At 33.7% G+C, this 19,178-nt stretch overlaps 2 protein-coding genes across 3 annotated transcripts; one reads left to right on the top strand and one right to left on the bottom strand.

Moving 5' to 3' along the window:
- Positions 1–4,040: 4,040 nt before the first annotated feature.
- On the bottom strand, positions 4,041–8,914 carry Atp6ap2 (ATPase H(+)-transporting accessory protein 2). 2 transcript variants are annotated; one of them, XM_076795709.1, is made up of 8 exons: positions 8,755–8,914; positions 8,492–8,619; positions 8,184–8,414; positions 7,798–8,112; positions 7,455–7,544; positions 5,427–5,615; positions 4,480–4,585; positions 4,041–4,411 (listed from the first exon to the last, which is right to left on the bottom strand). In XM_076795709.1, exons 1-8 carry the CDS (start codon positions 8,795–8,797, stop codon positions 4,332–4,334), a joined length of 1,182 nt encoding a protein of 393 aa, XP_076651824.1. In that variant the 5' UTR covers positions 8,798–8,914; the 3' UTR covers positions 4,041–4,331. The 2 variants fall into 2 exon arrangements, with proteins under 2 accessions (XP_076651824.1, XP_076651825.1); XM_076795710.1 differs by lacking the exon at positions 5,427–5,615.
- Positions 8,915–14,111: 5,197 nt separating this feature from the next.
- LOC143358532 (lipase 3) lies at positions 14,112–18,363 on the top strand. Its single transcript, XM_076795711.1, has 6 exons — positions 14,112–14,461; positions 16,261–16,431; positions 16,511–16,707; positions 16,802–17,048; positions 17,569–17,818; positions 18,063–18,363. The coding sequence occupies exons 1-6, from the start codon at positions 14,420–14,422 to the stop codon at positions 18,356–18,358; spliced, it is 1,203 nt and encodes a 400-aa protein (XP_076651826.1). The 5' UTR covers positions 14,112–14,419; the 3' UTR covers positions 18,359–18,363.
- Positions 18,364–19,178: the final 815 nt, after the last annotated feature.

Here is a 19,178-nt window from a genome sequence, read left to right as displayed (position 1 = left end):
TATTAAACTCGGTATTCCAATGAAACCGATAAAAAAAAAAGAAACAACTCACAGACATACCGTGAATACCATCGAACTGACAATCTTTATTCATACGGTTTCGAGAGTCGACTCATTGTAAAAGAAAAACGGTGGTTCGTTCGCAGAGCCGATAAGTCTTTTTTACGAGATAACGCTTCACCACGTGCCAACGACGTCACTGCGCGTCACTCGTTGCACCTGACGAACTGCGTGCAACTGCAACTGCAAATCGGCGGTGCGCGAAATCGACGCGAACTTGCAACAAATTTGCAATCGAACGGTACCGCGCGTACGAACGTTTCCGGGAGATAATTTCTCATATTGTCTTTCGTGTTCTTCTTGCTCTTGTTTATTTTATTTTATTTTATTGTTTCTTTCGTAGGTGACAGCTCGCAATGGCGGCGGCCAGCAACACTGTTTACGCGATTTCCGAAGACACAACAAACTATCACCGTGCACGTCAGGCCAGATTGAGTGTAGACTGACAGAAAGCGCGGTCGTTCTCTGCTGTAACGACAGGTGTTGTCGGTCGAGGACTATGCACGGGTGGGGACAACGAAGGCGGAGCAAACAAGCATAGTAATCTCCGTTCTTTCTCTTCTTGCAGGAACCTGGAGTTTGTAGACTCGATACAAAAAAAGGGGGGGGGGCAATCTTTCCGAGTGATTTTCCCTAACGACAGAAGCTTGCAGGCTTATGACAATTCCGGTTGATAGTCAACGGCCTGGTGTATTCTGGTTCCGAATGTTTCAACTATTTTGAGGAATTTTTTCCAAAAAAACTATTGCATTTTTTGCATTGGGGTTTTTCACACGCTTTTGTGGATACTTGAAATACATAGATTTTTTTTTTTAAGTGAAAACAATCAAAATTGCAGGAGTTATTATTTTTTATGTAACGCAAATCTGAAGGGGGTATTCGAATTTTTAGTGACAACTTTTTATCAATATTTAAGAATTTTTTTCAGAAGAACTATCCAACTTTTTGCATTAGGATTTTACACGCGCGTTTATAAGTACTTGAAGTACATACATCATTTTTTTAAACTAAATACAACCAAATTCACACGAGTTATTAGTTTTTTTATAGAACGTATTCTGGTTCTGAATGCTATATTTTTTATCAATTTTTTTTAATGAAAGCAATCAAAATTGAATGGATTATTATTATAGAGTATACTTTCAAAGAATATGTTCTGTTGCCATAATTTCGGACCTGCAACAGATTGAAAACAAAAATGAAAAAGCATCTTAATCAGTATGAATCTAGCTATGGTTTGAACCACAATAAAATAAAAATCTTGATTATTTACAAAGTGGCGGTATTTTGAATTTTGATTATTTATTTTTTAAATATTTTACCGTCTTTAACACGTGCAATGGACCGTTTTCCTCTTCAAAAAATTGTTGTTCGGCCAGTTTCTCCAGTCTGTGAGAAATTCTGACTTTCTTTGCCATTTCTGACGCAACGCTCCGAACGAATTATCCTCTTTTCATCCCGGGAGCATACGAATTATATATCTGCTTATTAATATCAGGTCATCCTATAAAATATCGTTTCGAATCTTAGTTTATATAAACACGATTCGACCACGCAGTTCTAACGAAAAGAGAAAAATATATCTCCCGTTATGATATGGTTGCAAGACGCAACTGTGAGTTGCATTTTTCGTTTTTTTTTTGTACTACGCAAGTTTTCTGCACGTAGGAATGTTGAATATTGCATAATACATTTTTAAGATTCAGAAAAGGCAAGCATAACGTAGTTTCTCGCGGGAAAAACACCGAAAAAATTGGTTTTTAATTTGTTTCAACTATGACGCACCAGGCCCATGAATTTGAAAAAATTGAGTATAATACTTATGGCAATATCTTATTGCTAAATTAAAACCGTACATATCGCTCTTAAAATTTTATATAAAATCTATATTTTTCTCATTTTTTCGTGTTTTTCATTTTTTACAACCAGACTTTGCAACGGAAAAATCTGAAAACATTTCCTAATATGTGGTTTGGTACCCGAAATGTGACAGATTTTGTTCAGAATTTTTAATTGTCATTAAATGTGTCAAACGAGCCAAAAACTGTTTTTTTGATTTTCCTGTATAACTACCCTTACAGATAAGGTATCAGACTGAAGCTTGGCAGAAAGGTTTCTTTTTTGGTAGGCCATCGAACGGGTCAAGTCCGTTTAAAATCGGGCCAGGGGAAATTTTGACCCCCCAACCGAGCCTTTGGTGCTTAATTGGTTCAAGGATTGCGGACCTTTGAACGGTTAAGAAATAAAAGAAGTTCAGTATGTTTATGTAAAATCAGTATGTACATCTTATTGTATGATACTTCATTAATGTTTGCTGAAAAATTTAGCTAAATATCTTAAACTAGAAGGAGGTAGCAGCCATGTTCCCAAACCCATTTCTGCAGAACGTCGTCTGTGGTACCAATATCTCCGTGAAGTTGTATGTAATACGCACTTTTTAATTTTATCTTAAACTAGACAAGAAAAACTAGTTCTTGTCGAAACCGATATTGAAAACACTAATTTTTCTAAAACGAAGTGAAAACTGCAATGTTTGTCTCATATTGACTTGAAGAATCGTCGCATTTAATGATAATATTGTTAAATAACAAAAGTGTGTCTAACCTTTCGAGTAGTTACGTCGATACGCGGTAAATAATTATCAGCATAAATTGCCAACAAAAATAGACTTATTTGTTCCTCAGAACTACTTAGTTTTGCATTTAAAACCAGTTCTCAATTATACAATACAATATTTTTATACTTTTATTTGGTGTTCGTTGATATTTCGTCAATTTATACATTATCCTAGGTTTTTGTCTTCTATACTGTTGTCCAAAATCATCAAGTACGCCTACTTCGCGAGGTATAAAATTTTTAAAAAATCCACAAATTCTACAAGCGACCATAACATCCTGTACAATCCACAATGTTAGCCTAGCCGTGAAGAAGTCGATGACGCAAACGGAAACGTTTTTGAGTTATTATTATTTAATTCAGTGACTAATGTTTACGTCAGGCACAAACAACACTAGGAATGTCGACTTGTGCAAATAATAAGGATCAGAAAAGTAAAAAGCTGACCAGAGAGACAATTTCCTCTCGGAACTAACGTAACAATTGCTTCCTGCCACATCTCGGATGTCTGTTCACTGTCCACACGAGCCTGTACAGTATTTCCAAAAAATGTCTTCACCTTTAGTTCGAAATTGTTTCAAATTTGTATTTATGAAACTATAGATGTCTCAACACTACGTTGAACGTTGCTGCTGCCGCGCCGGGTCTCGTCTGCTGTACTCGCTCTCTGATTGGCTGGTGGTTTCTATGAAACAAAGTCGCAACAAACATTTTTGTTAAGGAAAAAGCTACTTCAAATCACCTCAGGAGTCATCCCTTAAAAAGTCTTACACATTTTCTGGAACGTTGTAGATTGTCTAGGTGATCAATTTGAAGCATGAACTATAGGATGCTAAAGACGAAACTTTTGTTGGAATTTTTTATATTCGTATTTCCATGTTTAATGTGACCTCGACAGTCTACTTATGGACAGTGTTGCCGCTTCTTTTGATATTTTCATCCCTTATTCTGAAGCATTGAATAGAAGAGGGTAATAAAACTGCGCGCGAAAATTTTAAAAATGTGGAAATAATTGAAATGTAATAAAAAAATTAAAGAACAAAAGTCACGTTTATGAATGTAGCGAGAACAAGTTCAATTATAACTTAGATGTCACAAAATTATTTTTTAATTGATTCATTAAATTTTTTAAATTTTATGCACTTTTCTAAAATCAAATAACATTTGTTTTACCATATATTTGTTAATGTAAGTACTGTTCGACTTATTTGATAATAAATAAAAACTTTCATAGCTCACACAAAAACCCAGGAAGCACATGATTAGTAACATAAATATAAAATCATATTATTTTCATAATCAGAACGACTCAGAATCAATATCAAGGATTCAAAGCGTGTGTCGCCATAATTTTACTTCGCAGCTACATTCTTAACGGTGTTGATATTTATTACTATGAATCTGTAACCACTTATATTACACTTAAATTATAGTAAATAGGTTTTTACACGTTATTATACATGGATTCAATACAATTGTTTAACAATTCTAGAAAATGTACAACAAAGGAATACTCAATGGATCATATGCATCATACGCAACTGCCATGCACATACATTATAATAGCTGTATTATATCAAGTCAGTAGCTTTAAATACAGCTCACATTTAAACAAATTGTTTTAATTAGAATATCATTAACTAGTGTATATACATTTAATTGTCTTTCTTTATACGGTTGGCAGTCATTCTGTATATTATGGAGTCACGTCCTGGATCCATGTCACCAATGGTAACTACAACCAAAAAGAAGATTAGTAAAAAGGACATTTTGTACAAATCATTCATTACAATTGATACGTACTGCAAATGGCAAGAAGCGAGAAAATGAAAATGATTCCAAACCACAAAATAATGTTGAAGATGATTGGGTAGTTCTGCGAGTACTTTTTCGAAATGTTCTGGAACTCCTGAAACAAAAAGCTTCATTTAATATCGCCTTACACATCAAGCTGCAACAATTTTAAGTAATCTGTATGTTTATTAAAATTGTTCAAAGTTTCTTAACACCTAAAATAGGAAGCCTCTAGTGTTCAACTATTTTGAAATAGAAGGCTACCTGTTAAGCACTACTCTGTGACCAAATAGTCACTAACGTGCAAAAAATATCATCTATTAATTTATTACAAGTTAAGTATGCCTGCTGAAAGAAATATCAATTTATAGCACACTGTACAATATAAATACTAATAAGTATAGATACAAAGTTAGGCTCTGGAATATTTTGTATCTCTTCCAGCAAGTACATTTATAGCATTATACATATAATAGTTTTGAAAATTAATTTCTAAGAATGAACGCTCATATAAAAAAACTGATATCCAAAATGTGAAAGAATTTAATAAAATGTTGAGGCCACTATGACTTTCATTTCTGTTCACAACAGAACTATATCATGCGTATTGTTAAATAGTTTACAGTATCACACTTCTCATGCATAATAAAGTTTTGTCCCAAGGAAGCAACTACAATACTTCTAAAAAATATTAAGAAGCATTGCTTTAGAAGCAAACTAAATGCATTCAAAACATAAGTAAAGTCACTAAAATGTGGAATGTCCAAAAAATATTTATAAATTTGTATGCGTTGCATTGAAAGATCGAAACTGGAAAAATGTGTGAGGATTTCTCCATTTTTTGGACACTCTATAAGTGTTTTAGCAAAAAAACAACTGCTAGGCAATAAAACTATTCGGAAATCGTTATAATTCTAGAAGAGGTTCTAGAATGCATGTGAAAGTCTTTGTGATACCTGTCCTGTAATTTGTGTGTTAGAGTTCATGTTTTCCCCCATATTACTCTGATCTTGATCAGTTTCAGTGACTCCACTATCACTATTTACGGTAGTGTCTCTTGTGTCACTGTTGGGTTCGTTAGTACTAGTACTATCTGTAATCGACTCCTCTTCGTCTTCATTTTTTTTCTCTTCATCTTCATTTTGCTATAAGTACACATATATATATATATATATTTATGTAAGCAACTTATGTTGCATGTCTCAAACTTATGCGATCACAGTAGCTGGCCTGTTTCTGTTTGCATCAAAAGAACTGTCTGCCACCAATAATTGGCGCATTGGAATGTTTACTCATAACGCATTCAAAACTCAGTAATAAAGTATAGTTGCAATAACAACTTTTTAATGTTACTTTGTTAGGTGCGTATAGTAGTTGTAATATTTTTGACACATATTTTCTCAGCTCTTCCCTTTTTTTTTCAATATTTTTTGCAACTGGTCTATATTTTTTGTACTAACTGATAGATATGTGTTTTGTGTACTTTCGCTGTTAATTTGATTCTGTTATATCAACAAATATATTTTGTTAGTTGATCAATGTTACACGATGTATGCATAAAATATATACCTGTTAATTTTAAAAACTGCTTTTGTTTATTATAGTCTATTTTTTTAAAAGAGGACATCTAAAATATCCTCATAGTCATAATAGCTGTCCAGCCCACTCCTATTATTTCAGATTTACAACATTAGCGCATTGCACAGATTGACAGCTATTATGAGTATGTTTCACGTGTCTTTTTTTGAAAAACAAACCATACATTTTTATGCTTTTCAGCTATCATAGTTTAAAATGTATGTTGTTGTGATATTTACTTGTATGCATAGTAAATGTTTGTATTGTATTTCAAGCTTCGTTTGCATCATCGAAGAATAGTGTACTTTTCAAATGTATTAATTTAGCGAAAAAGTTTAATCATGTATTCTGTATTATTTTAAAAGTTGAAAGCGGTGCGAAAGGAAATACGGAAAGCTTGAATGTTAAAATGCGTTTGTTATCAGTTCTAGACTCATGTTTCGATGTTAGTAACTTGTTAAACACACAGAACAGAACAAAATATATTGAAGTCCTGGATACCAGAAATATTATATATGTATATATATATATATATATATATATATATATATATATATATATATATGATAATTCAAAAACATTTTTAGAAGACATGCAAGATGCTATCTCTAGTTGGAAAATATTCGCCCACTGTCGATAAAGTATTCAATCATGCAGTAGTATTAACATACCTTAATTTGAATATTATTATTATTAAAATATGTATTATTGTGCAGCTGTTTAAGTTCCGAAGTTGATCCTACACTTTTAATCTTATTATCCTATAAAAGATAGTGGTGTTAGACACAGTCGTTACAAATTTGACATAACTTTTATTGCTCTTGCATGTGAATGTTACTGTTCACACGTATTAAAAGCATATGTGGGTATTACTTCTGTTGTAAAAGTCAAATAGCTGTATGGAAAGCAATTTTTTGTGAAATGTAATGTGTCCTAATAGTCATCCTAGTAGTACAATACTCTATAAAACATTTCAAGATGGTGTTATGTCTGTTCTACAAAAACATATCGAACTACAGTCCAACAAATAATCAAGTTGGATAACTGTAGAATGCGAGAGATCTGTAGATCCAATTCGCCACCCTTATCAGCAACTTCTTCAAAAGCTAAAATACAACACATTTTATGGCAACTAGAATTTTATTTGCATCTCTTTTAAAAAATTGTTATTTTAATAGTGAAATAGTCCAAACACTAAGTGTACACATTATAAAACTATTAACATAGAAATAAATGATTATGTATGGGTACAATTCTTTGATCATGTTTGTATTCTCAAAGTGATATTCATTACAGTATCTGTCTTCGAGCTTCAATAATGTGTCAATAATAAATGTACGTATTTAAATCCTTATTCATCATAAAATTATGTTTGATGTATATGTTATGTAATTTCAGATACGAACCGTTGCACTTTCTCGTCTCTGCCTTTCAAGAGTGACTGAACGGATGTGGTGCACTTTACTTGCATCGTTTGTGAAGGCCACAATTAATACCTGAATTAAAACATTATTAATTAGTCAAGTTTTAAATTTTAAGAATTTTTTCTGCTTTAACCATGAAAGTAAAATGTAAATGTTTCTTATGTAAAACGATTCTATAGACTTTCCTCAGTATAATATATATTTTTGGTAATTATATCTTCAATTATCATATTTTTGTAACATTATGAATATTTCTTAGGTTGAACAGTGTAATTCAATATATAGCATTAAGTTGAATGTTGTAATAATATTAAAAAATTTATACCTGGCCATCATAAGCTTCGATGAATGCATCACGAACCATGTTTAAGGCATTATTTAGCAAGACCAAGGCTTCCTTGGAACTAGTCGAATTACTTCCGTACGCATCGAAAACAGGTTGCAGACCAGATACAACCAGCCAGTAAACGTCGGGTTTCGAGTCTGGTTTAATAGCAGAAGGTGCTTTCTTCGCAATTGCATGCAGCAGCTGCACTTCCTCAAGGAATTTTTTGTCTTCCTCCTTCCGTAAGTTCAATGCTTTCAAAGATGTTTCATCGATGGGAGTTGGTTTGAGTTCTCCAAGAGCAGACTGTCCCAGCTGAATTAATTTCATACAGAGGTTACAATTTATTGCAAATATCAAGCTATTATTTTTGTTGTAACACTTACAGCATCAAGACCATCACCCAAATAGATCCTCACTAAAATATTATCATCGTCTCTTTCGTCGAGGCGTTGTCTGAAGGCTTGCCATGTGGTTTCTTCACCTTCATTGACATTTAAAGGAAATCGTGTGCCTTTTGGTATATCTAACGAGTCTATTCCTTCTATCGCCATTACAACTACGGCTTCCGGAAGCCTGAATGGGTCTGTAATAGACATACCATTCCATGTTCCTCTCTATAATGATAATAACAGTCTACAATTAAAACTGAAAATATTATGTCTTTAATGTTGCAGAAAAATGATTGACATACTAGCTTAGCTGTATAACCTAGAGCAGCCGTAAATACTTCTGTAAGGAAGCTTTGCTCTACTTCTCCTTCCCCGTTGAATAGTACGGTGCTCGGACTATGGAGCACCACGAAATCTCCATTCGCTTTCACTACAATTAACAAAGAAATATTGTTTCATAAAATTGACAATGCTTACGCGAGGATTTCAAAATCGGCTATTTTTATTGTAAAATTATATTTCGATAAAATTGTGAATATTGTTATGGTTCATACGAAAGCCATACCTGCGACTAAAACAGCTACGAGGCCAAAAAGTGTTTTCAACATTGTCGTTTCTAAAGACCAATTATAAAATCTGTGGCACTCCCTATAACTTAGTATCAATTCACAAATTGATCATATGACACAAACGGAAGAAAATCTTTACTGACAATGACATGTGCTGGCACGTAACGACACATATACGAACTATGTCACTATACTAGGGTAATTTTGATTGTCACGCAACTATGTTGGTAAAAATATTGTTCATCATTATTTAAATGAAATTCAAATGTTGCGATAACCGCGAATTTCACGAAAAATAATTATTATCAACGCTTGTCATGTGCCCACATTAGTCACTAGCAACATGTAAATGTATATAGAGCTCTCTAATTATTCAAATTTATTCCATAAGAACTAATAAGAATTGACAATAAACATTGTGAAAAAGAAAATATAGTCAATTTTGAGAAATGTTCATTATTATAGATATTATAGAAGAATTGTAATAGATTAACTGTCTCGAAAGTTCGTATCGTTTTTCATCGATACGTACAGTATAAAGTCAGAATAGTTTTTTAATAATGCAATTAACGTGGTTAAATAACAGGAAGCTTAAAAAATAATAAAACATTTACGAACAGATAATCGCGTTGTTTGTATATATGCTTGAATTATCCAACCAATGTGAAACGTACACATTACGAAAGAATTTTTTAGGACAACCTTATATATTAAAAACCAAAAATGGCAACAAATGTATACAATAATGATCAAATTATGTAACATAATCTATAGAGTGGTCCTATATATACGCATAAAATGTATACAGATAAAAACAATAATGACTCCGATGAATCTACACCCAGTTAGCCAAATGCCTACTCGACCAAATCCTGCTCGAAGCAGAAGAGTTATGTATTTCGTACCAAACCCTGCTCGAAGCAGAATTTGGAACTCCTGTGCTTTGATTGTGACACCAAAGTGTGTCGTGGAATTCATAAGGCAATGCGGCGGCAGATGTTTGTCACATCCATGCGAAGCCTACAGGTAAAATTCCATGCGGCATCATGCGGCATGGGAGCCAAACTTTGACTTCGTTATAGAGGGCAGGTCCGTCGCACTAAGAACGGACGTAACCTTGTTCTAACAGTAAATATCGGTAAAAATTGAAGTAAATCTTCCTGTGTAGGGTGGGAAAAGGTATTTTATTTAAGTTTCAATGCGTAATAAAGATAAAGTGATGCGTAAACACCACAATGTGTCGTGAAAGACAAAGCGCCGTGTTGTATAATTCGAAGAGCGTACGTGCGAGAAAGAGAGAGAGAGAACGAGCGCGAAGAGTGTGCGTGCGAGAGAGAAAGAACAGAGCGCGAAGAGTGTGCGTGCGAGACAGAGAGAGCGCGAGTGTGCGAGAGAGAGAGAAAAGAGCGCGAAGAGTGTGCGTGCGAGAGGAAGTGGATTCGAAGAAGATTGAAAGAAGTATATGGAAAGGGATGACGGAATATTTTTAATTCATTAATTTCTTTTAAAGCCATAATATGTATAATTTTTAATTTATGATGCGCGTATGTTAGGTGTTGCGCGTTACGCGATCATGCGCAGTGCAGTTTGCGACACCAGACTGGGAATAACAGCTCTCACGACGAAGGTGTCGGTGTTTCGACACGCGCACTGATTCCGTCTTGTTTGATTAGTGATTCCTTTGTTAGTTAATTACTAATTATTAAGTTCGTAAATTAACTCTGAAGCGGTGAAGACTGGATGAGCAGTGGATTCGAAGGAAGGAAGGATAGAAGCAGAGAAGACGCCAGATAAGTATTGCCACGTGGTATTGTTACCAATACACGTAACAAATTATTATATATTTTGTATATTCTTTATTCAGTTTTCTTTTACCCCCATGGATCGTAGAGTTTTGAAGAAGTCGGTTTTCGCGAAACCGACTATAATAAATTAAGCGCTAGGCAGAAACGAAATATTCGGCGCGAAATAACCTCAAATTTGAGGAAGTTTTCACGTGACAATAAATTACAAAGTCCCCCTAATCTTGATAATCTGCAGAACATTCCCAGCACGTCTTCTTTATCCGTGCCTGTCAGTAATAATAGTAATGAAAGTCTTATTAATATTCCCACCACATCTTCATTCACGCATGATTCGTCTTCTACCTTTTCATGCGATGATGTGGTTTGGGAATATGCTGGTACTGTTTCAGAAGTATCATTTCGTGATGGTTTAGCATCTTGCTTTGTGGACAATAATTTAACGCACACTCAGGGGAACAACACCTTATCTCTTCTACGTACCCATTCGTGTTTTTCTAGTTTGCCGAAAGATATAAGAACGCTCATTAGTATACCATGTACCAGTGTCGTCACCTCTGTGGTAGAACCAGGAGAGTATGTTCATTTTGATGTAGAGTTGGAAATAGTTAAACAGTTATCTCAATGTTCTCCAATAATTCCTGGAGAGTTGCAATTATATTTTCATGTGGATGGATGTAGTTTAGATAGTTCCAATACAATTCAAATTTGGCCTATTTAAGTCAGAATTGTAAATATCTTAAATAGTAAACCCATTGTAGTAGGGATTTATAAAGGCACTCAAAAAACAGAGGATTGTAACAATTGTCTTCAAAAATTTGTCTCTGACATAAACTTGATAATCTCAAATGGAGGCATTACGTTCCACGAGAAAAAAATTCCAGTCGTATTAAAACATTATATGTTTTATTGCTGATGCACCAGCGAATCGTCGATGGATGAAGAAGACGGTAACATATTGGGAATGTCCCAGTAGGTTATCGCTGTGCTGGTTCATTTTGAAACAGTATAGTTTATTCCAAGTTGCACATTGTACATTACATATTTCTCGTGTTATGATAAATTGTATTGTTATTATATATAGATACGCATGGAAAACAAATAACTTTATGTTATAATCAATAATATCTTCTGTGCAGTATTGTATAGTATTATTTTAGTACTCTAGTCTTTATATAGTACTCACAAATATTTTTAATTATTTCAGATACCTATTTTTCCAAGAATGCTTTACTACCAGGATTACCACCGTAAGTAATTTAGAACAAATGTCAAAACAGTATTATTTTGAGTTGATTAATGAATTGAAAGTGAGTATATACATTATTCTAGAATTTAAAAAAATTTTTCTTCGAAATATATCTATTGTACAATGAGAACAGAACATATATTGCGTCCTAATGTAAGGCCCTTTTTGTTTGTAGGAAGGAGAAACTATAAAAGAGTGGTGTGCTGTCCGCGCTGCCCATGCCTAATGACCTATATTATGTATTATAAATTAATTAAACTCTTCTTAAGCGCCCCCATACCTTATTTTCCATTCGAGGGTTTTATTTCCATTATTTTAAGATTTGAATATTTATTTTTTATTTTATAACAGTTTTGTTATGATAATTGAATTTTATATCATTTTTATTTCCTTCGTGTAACTTGTACAGTTCATTTTTTTAAATTTTATTGTCTATTCGTTTTCTTTCTTAAGATTATAAATATGAAACAAATAAATTTATATAATACAAATATATGTAAAATAAAAATAAATTAAGATTAAAATAAATACGTTTGTAAATTCAATTTTCCCTCTCGTCGTTTATTCCGATTTTTCCCGATATTTGCTTTCAGAACAAGGTTACCCCTTTCTTATTGCGACGGACCTGCCCTCTATAACGAAGGCTGATCGAAGCCAAAGTGTGGCACGAACAGGCACATATGGTAATGCGGCGGCAGATAGATGGCACTTCCGTGTCAAATTTTAGTGGCAGATTCAAAGCATTTTGCTTACTGGGCACCTTTAAAGTTTTCTTTCTTAACCTTTTATACTTGCTAGTAGTTAACTTATCGAAAGTAGTATTAATATAAAAAAATGGTCGAAACAAAAAACGATTACCCGTTAGTCTAAATGTTGTCGCGATAAATAATTGCAATAAAAGGAAACAATTACATATATATTTCAGTAACACACAAATAGACTTGTAGAATAAATTACTGTCCTTGGGGAGTAAGGTGTGTTAACCGATCGAACGCTACAAGTTCAAAAATAAATAATATATCGGACAGTCCGGGTGCCATTTCGCTAATACGTGTTCCCTCTGCAATTGTGTTCGAGTGCTTACAACTTCCGTAAAATTCGTTGTACATTTTTCGTCAATTCGTCTAGCGGACATTTTCGAATTAGATGCTACGCTTAAAATTACTCGCTTTCGATGTAATGTTAACGCGGTAGGGCGACCGAAACTCTTCTTTATGCTATAACTACTTCGAGTTAAGACTAGCAATTTTGACAATAGAAAACTTTTCTTCAAACAGTTTTAGATCGGCTTCCATTTCAGAGGTTCTTAATATCTTTCCGCAGCCGATTTTATGTACTGAATGAACTGAACTATTCATACTAAATACTATGTATTTACTGGAAACTTTTCACGACGCGTAATATATTAACATTTCTTGCGTAGAGTTGCAACTAAGAAGGGAAAATGCGATACATATCCTATCATGTTGTTCCACTTGAAGACCGCAATGTTTACGTCTTCCTACATAACATTTCTTAGAAGCGGATGCTACGCATTAATCTCCCATGCAGATATTTACAACCACGTGTACAGTGTAATCGATTGATTAAAATATACATTTTCTTCCGATATCAAGAAATCCGATCGAACCCTAACAATTAACCTTCGAACTCTTGCAAGTTCTAGACCTATGCCGGAGTCATTTCTGACCCACGCCGATATTTCACTGCAGTTTTCTTTCGATATAAGGCGATGGCTCGGAAAGAGGGAATAGCGATTTTCTTACTTCGAAATAAAAAGCGTCGTCTTATATCGGAATAAAATTCGAGCTCGAGCTTATCACCACCGCGATGAATCACGAATGACTCCGGCATAGCATACAGAAGGTTAATAAATAAATAATATATTGTAGAAGAGTCAATTCAATAGTGCGCAGTACTACCTAAGTGCCCGCGTGCCCGCTTGTCCATAGATCGGGGCCGTATTATGAATACAAATGTCGCAGTATTAAAATATCAAATGGATGAGTTGTGAAAATAAATAATAGGGTACCGAGACTCGAGTTCTTTAGAGCTGAAGTAAAAAATTGCTAGTGGACACTATAACGGACACTTGTGCATGCCTAATGATTTACTCAATGGGAACAAGCTGCTGTAATAATGGCAAGTTGTAACGGGAAATGCGATATGTAATATCTGAAATGGAACGCCTTAGCCAGCCGATTTCATCAATTAGTCAAACGCTTCTCTATTAGTAGAAAAGTTCATGAAATCAGAGCGCGTGCGCGTGCGCGTGAATCATCGCGGGTGGTCATCTTACAGCGTCGCACGATGTAGCGCAGTGCGCTTTGCGATTTGCGAGCGTGTTGTGAGCCGTTCGTCTCTGAGTTTGTATATCTTGAGGATTGAACAGCGCAAAATTATCGTTTCGATATTTCTCGATCATTCGACTCTCATAGAATAACAAGTCCAAAGTCTTGAAAAAATTGTTCTTTTGCCGTTTAATCGATTGTTCGGGGAAAACACCGTCATAGATAAAGGAAAATCGCCGACAAGAAACAAAGTGACTGTTGGTGAAAGTTGACGCTGTTTCTCCGTGACGGAAATCACCTTTCGTTACTTGCTCGTATAATGAGCGCAGTAGCCAATCAGGATGAGATTCATATGACAACAGTAAATTCCTTCTTTTTTCTTTACTTTGTTTAGACAATATTTGTAGCGACATTGTTGGTAACGTTACATTCACTTTAGTAAAACGCCGCTGTAACGTCGCTGTGAATATGAAAGATATTATTTTATGACAATTCGGTGTGTTTTAATTAATGTTTTACGTATTCGTTATGTTTATGTATTAATCTCAGAGTGTGAAATGTCGGAGACGTGTTTGTATACAACAACAAATAAGACAGTGCTGTGAATAATCGTAGACTCGAGCGCATTTTTTAAATTTTCAAAAAGTCAATGTCCTTATTTTAAAAATGCGCTTTATACGCGTTCATTTGTACCGAAAGAGGAAAGTTTATAAACGTTAGATTCTCTGTTGTGAAAATGTATAAATTTGTAACTCGGATGTATAAGTTTAAATTTTAGCTGAAAAATATCTTTAAAGTTCAAGTTGAGAGTTAAGTTAAAGATGGTAATAATTTCATCTCAAATTTTTGAAACCCCTTCTTAGTAAAATTTGTTGTATGGATGGAACTATGGTGTTACTGAAAATTGTCCTTCCATACCTTTAATTAATGTATTTTAAAATTATGTAAGAAGACAATCCCGATCATTATTAACTATTTGCGGTCAAATTAGTGAAAAGTGTATCTTCTCCATTAGTCATAATTATGTTTTTCTTGATCAATAGGTGACGCACATCAGCCATTTATCTCCTAAAAAATATATAAATATTATGTAAGTACATATGCGTCAGTTAAATGAACTATCATTTTTTATATTTTTATAAACCTACAATATTATTCAACAGTAAGTAAGCAGTACCGATCATAGTCCGGACTTCGACCGCAAAGAGTTAATCCCCTTCCTTGTACTCCTCATGACAAAGCCATTTCTTCTTTTCTTAAGTAATGTCAATAATAATCGAAACCATTAAATTCATCAAGTTTAAACCTTTTCTTATCATCGAAAATCACGTATTTCTAAATATTTCCTTTCTCTGGTATTCACATTTGCCAGACTGCATAATTCATTTCCTAACAAAACAAATATTGCATTACCAATTAAATTGACTCATCATTTGAAACCACCAGTCTATGAAATCTCCTTCAAAATCGCATGCTTTGGAGTTGTCTAAAATATTGCAGATCAACTGGCTTGCGTGGTTTGTCCATAATTTCCATTGCAAAGTCTATTACAACACTTTTTGACTTTCTGATTGATGCCTCTGCAATGTAATGGGGAAAAGAAACATACTTGACAAACTTGATTATTACTTGATGAAACATACACTCGATTATATTCAAATAAATCAGCAAATACAACACCCGAACAACAAAATCACTATGGAAGCAATCATGAGTATTATTCATAGCTTAAAGCGCAGTTACATCAGAAGTTTTTGTTTCTTTTTAAATATTTCCAAATGATGGTTATTGTATGATGTTTGTTAACATTTATTTCGTAATGTAAATGGAAATATATAAAACTTATATTACATAAATATATAGGTTTTGTGAAAAATGCAAACATCTGTTTGGACCTATAATTGTTCATAGCACAGTATCTAGGTGATTCTATTTAACTGAGACACTGTATAATAGTTATATTTATTCAATACATCTTCGTTGATTCTCACGTGTACTATACATCTATTTAATTTTGTTTTTTACTGTATATTCTTGAGCAAAATCATGTTAGTAATATTTTTGTTGAATCGAGTAATTATAGCTTTATTTGTACAACAGATTTGATATATTTTTTAGATGTTTGTTACGAATATTAATAATAACAATAATTCTTTTCAGCCTGAACTTATTCGAGCTCATGGTTACACAGCAGAGACGCATCACATCTGGACCGAAGATGGATATTGCTTAGATGTACACAGAGTTCTTCCTCCAAAATCACAAGGAAACCCAAGTAATGGTCTCAGTGAGACTGACGTGAAGAACTTAAACGATAAAAATGTAACAGAGGTAACAATAATCGTTTTAATTCTTCATGCAGAAAGTTATCTTGCCCTATCACTAAACATATTATAATTTTAAACATTAGGCTCAAGTACCAATCCTCATTCATCATGGACTGTTATCGAGTTCGGCTGATTGGGTACTGTTGGGTCCGAAGAAGGCATTGGCATACATTCTATGCGACAATGGATATGATGTCTGGTTGGGAAACGCAAGGGGAAATACATACTCCAAAAAACACAAGAAGTACTCAACCATAGATAAAGAATTTTGGGATTTCAGGCAAGTATACTTTTAAGTTGCTGGAATTGAAAAATATTTCATGAATAATAGAGATTGTGAAATGAATAGATGAATAATTTTACTAATATTTTAGCTGGCATGAAATTGGCCTCTATGACATACCAGCAACGATAGACTATATTTTAGAACACACAGGATACTCAGAACTTTATTACATAGGCTATAGTCAAGGTACAACTGCATTTTATGTAATGGCCAGTGAGAAACCTGAATACAATCGCAAGATCAAAGGAATGATTAGTCTTGCGCCAATAGCATTCCTTTCGAATCACAGGAGCCCTTTGCTCAAGCTCGTTGTTCGCTTTCAGGTCATAATGGAGGTACGTTTATAAATATTTACAATACTTTTCAATTATGATCGGAGGTGGTTGCACTGCAACAAAGTTAAAACTTAACTGTAATTATATCCATTTAATTCTTTCATATATGTACATCAGAAATTATGTTTGAAATTAACAGATGCCTGAATTAGATTACGATAACTAATAGACGATTGTTAAAGTTGAAAATTTGAGTTTTTCGTTTGTATTAAATTACTCGAAAACTGAGAAAAACGATTTCGTAATTTTTGTGAAGTAACATAGTTGTTTAAGCACAAGTTGATATAGTTAATTACTAATTGTTTTATTCGTATACAAATTATTTCCTCTAAAGTGAAAATCTGGGTATATATAGATTTTACCATGCTTGTTTGGCTATACCCTCTTAAAACAAACTATTTTACTACATCTTGAAAAATTTCAAAGTAATAATTCAAGCGATGTGTATAAATAAATCCACCTCTGGTCAGGGGATTTCCCAAGGTTTAGATTTGCCACACCTATAACGAGCATGTTTCAGTGGGGATCTTCTTATTGCAATGTACATCAGTGGTTCCCCCGCAACAGGTTACAGGCCCGTACCCTAGGCACAATCATTCGAAATGCACCAGGTAGCCTTACCAAGGGTTTCTGTGTGTGTTGGTTTTACATGATCGCTGGGTTTGGTAGTGACCAACTGGACAAGTCTATGTTGCCCTTAATTTTAGGACACTTCCCAGCTGGTGCTTCTGCTAAGCAGATTATTCACTATAGTCAGAGCATTTTATCAGGTAATTTTTCATTTAATTTAAATTCTCGTGTTAATGAGATGTTCTAGTATAAACATGCGTTTTCAATGCAATACTTAGAAATTAATTTAAAGGAAACGATTACAAATTTTTCTGTCATTTTTATTAAAAATCGTGGAAGTTATTAATTAGTGCACAAATCATGTCGTAAAATAGTTGTCCAATCGTACGCATCAATATCTTCTTAAATTTTATATAAATCTTATGTGTTGTTGTTTTTCAACAGGATCGTTCCGCAAATTCGATTGTGGAGTGACAGAGAACTTGAAAATTTATGGATCGACGCAGCCGCCAAAATATGATCTCGAGAAAGTGAAGATACCAATAGTTATATTTTATAGCGAAAATGATTTTCTAACTGATCCTGCTGATATAAAGAAACTCGTTGACAGATTACCAAATGTGTTAGAGACACGAAAGATCGAATACTCGAAATTCAATCACATAGATTATTTATGGGGCAGAGATGCTAAAACATATGTCTACAATACTGTATTAAAAGTATTAAAAAGGTTCAGATAAGAGAAGCTTTAACGATGTTGGTTATTTATTAGTTCACGTGTATATAAATACAAGGTATATTTTGCCACATTTGTTACATTGCAAAAAGTTAAATGTTGTATCAGTTTGTATAATTCATTATTTTTCTGTCCCTTCCTCACAGATTAACCCTTTCCACTATAACATCGAGTCAGACACGAGATGAAGATTTCGAACAGAATCTACTAAATATGTACGTTATCAATATTCTATAAAATGAAATGTAATTCTACTCTGTCGTTGTCGATATAGAGACATTGGAGAACAGATAGTGTTCGAAATTTGAATTACTGTAACCGTAAAATAAATCGTAGTGCAAGGGATTAATCATATAACAAGAAATAATTTTTTCAAATGTTAATGACAGAGTTAAGCTGTAATAAAAAATATTTTGAAATATGTGAATTGTTTATTGGACTTCGATGTATCTATACTAAGTAAAAAACTGCGTTAGAAATCGTGCAATGAATAAATATTTAATAAAATGGCAATTTTTGCGCCAAAAGACGCAAATGACCATGGTGCCATCTTGCAATGAAACTTCGAAGTTCTGAAACAAAAAAATTAAATATCTCGGAAACTAAACGCGCAAAATTAATGTTTTTGGAATCAAAATACTCCTAGTAATTCTGCGCATCAAATCCGCATTGAAGATCATCACAAGTATGGCTAATAGTTATGGTTTTTGAAAACATAGTGTGTCTACAGGAACAAAAATGGTATAGCCACAGACAAAATATAGGAGCAAACTAATCACACTGGAACACTGGGATATATTTTTCTGTCACACCCTGTCATGCTA

The sequence above is a fragment of the Halictus rubicundus genome, chromosome 11, assembly GCF_050948215.1.
Source record: "Halictus rubicundus isolate RS-2024b chromosome 11, iyHalRubi1_principal, whole genome shotgun sequence".
NCBI classification, from domain to species: domain Eukaryota; kingdom Metazoa; phylum Arthropoda; class Insecta; order Hymenoptera; family Halictidae; genus Halictus; species Halictus rubicundus.
Note: the sequence above shows the minus strand (reverse complement) of the source record. Positions and strands in the feature narration are given on the sequence as shown.

Coding starts and splice junctions, on each gene's coding strand:
- Atp6ap2 (XM_076795709.1), bottom strand. CDS start 8,797: ATGTTGAAAACACTTTTTGGCCTCGTAGCTGTTTTAGTCGCAG. Junction 8,620..8,754: donor CGTAGCTGTTTTAGTCGCAG/GTATGGCTTTCG, acceptor TGTTAATTGTAG/TGAAAGCGAATGGAGATTTC. Junction 8,113..8,183: donor TGGGTGATGGTCTTGATGCT/GTAAGTGTTACA, acceptor AAATTAATTCAG/CTGGGACAGTCTGCTCTTGG.
- LOC143358532 (XM_076795711.1), top strand. CDS start 14,420: ATGAGCGCAGTAGCCAATCAGGATGAGATTCATATGACAACA. Junction 16,432..16,510: donor ACGATAAAAATGTAACAGAG/GTAACAATAATC, acceptor TTTAAACATTAG/GCTCAAGTACCAATCCTCAT. Junction 17,819..18,062: donor TAGTCAGAGCATTTTATCAG/GTAATTTTTCAT, acceptor GTTTTTCAACAG/GATCGTTCCGCAAATTCGAT.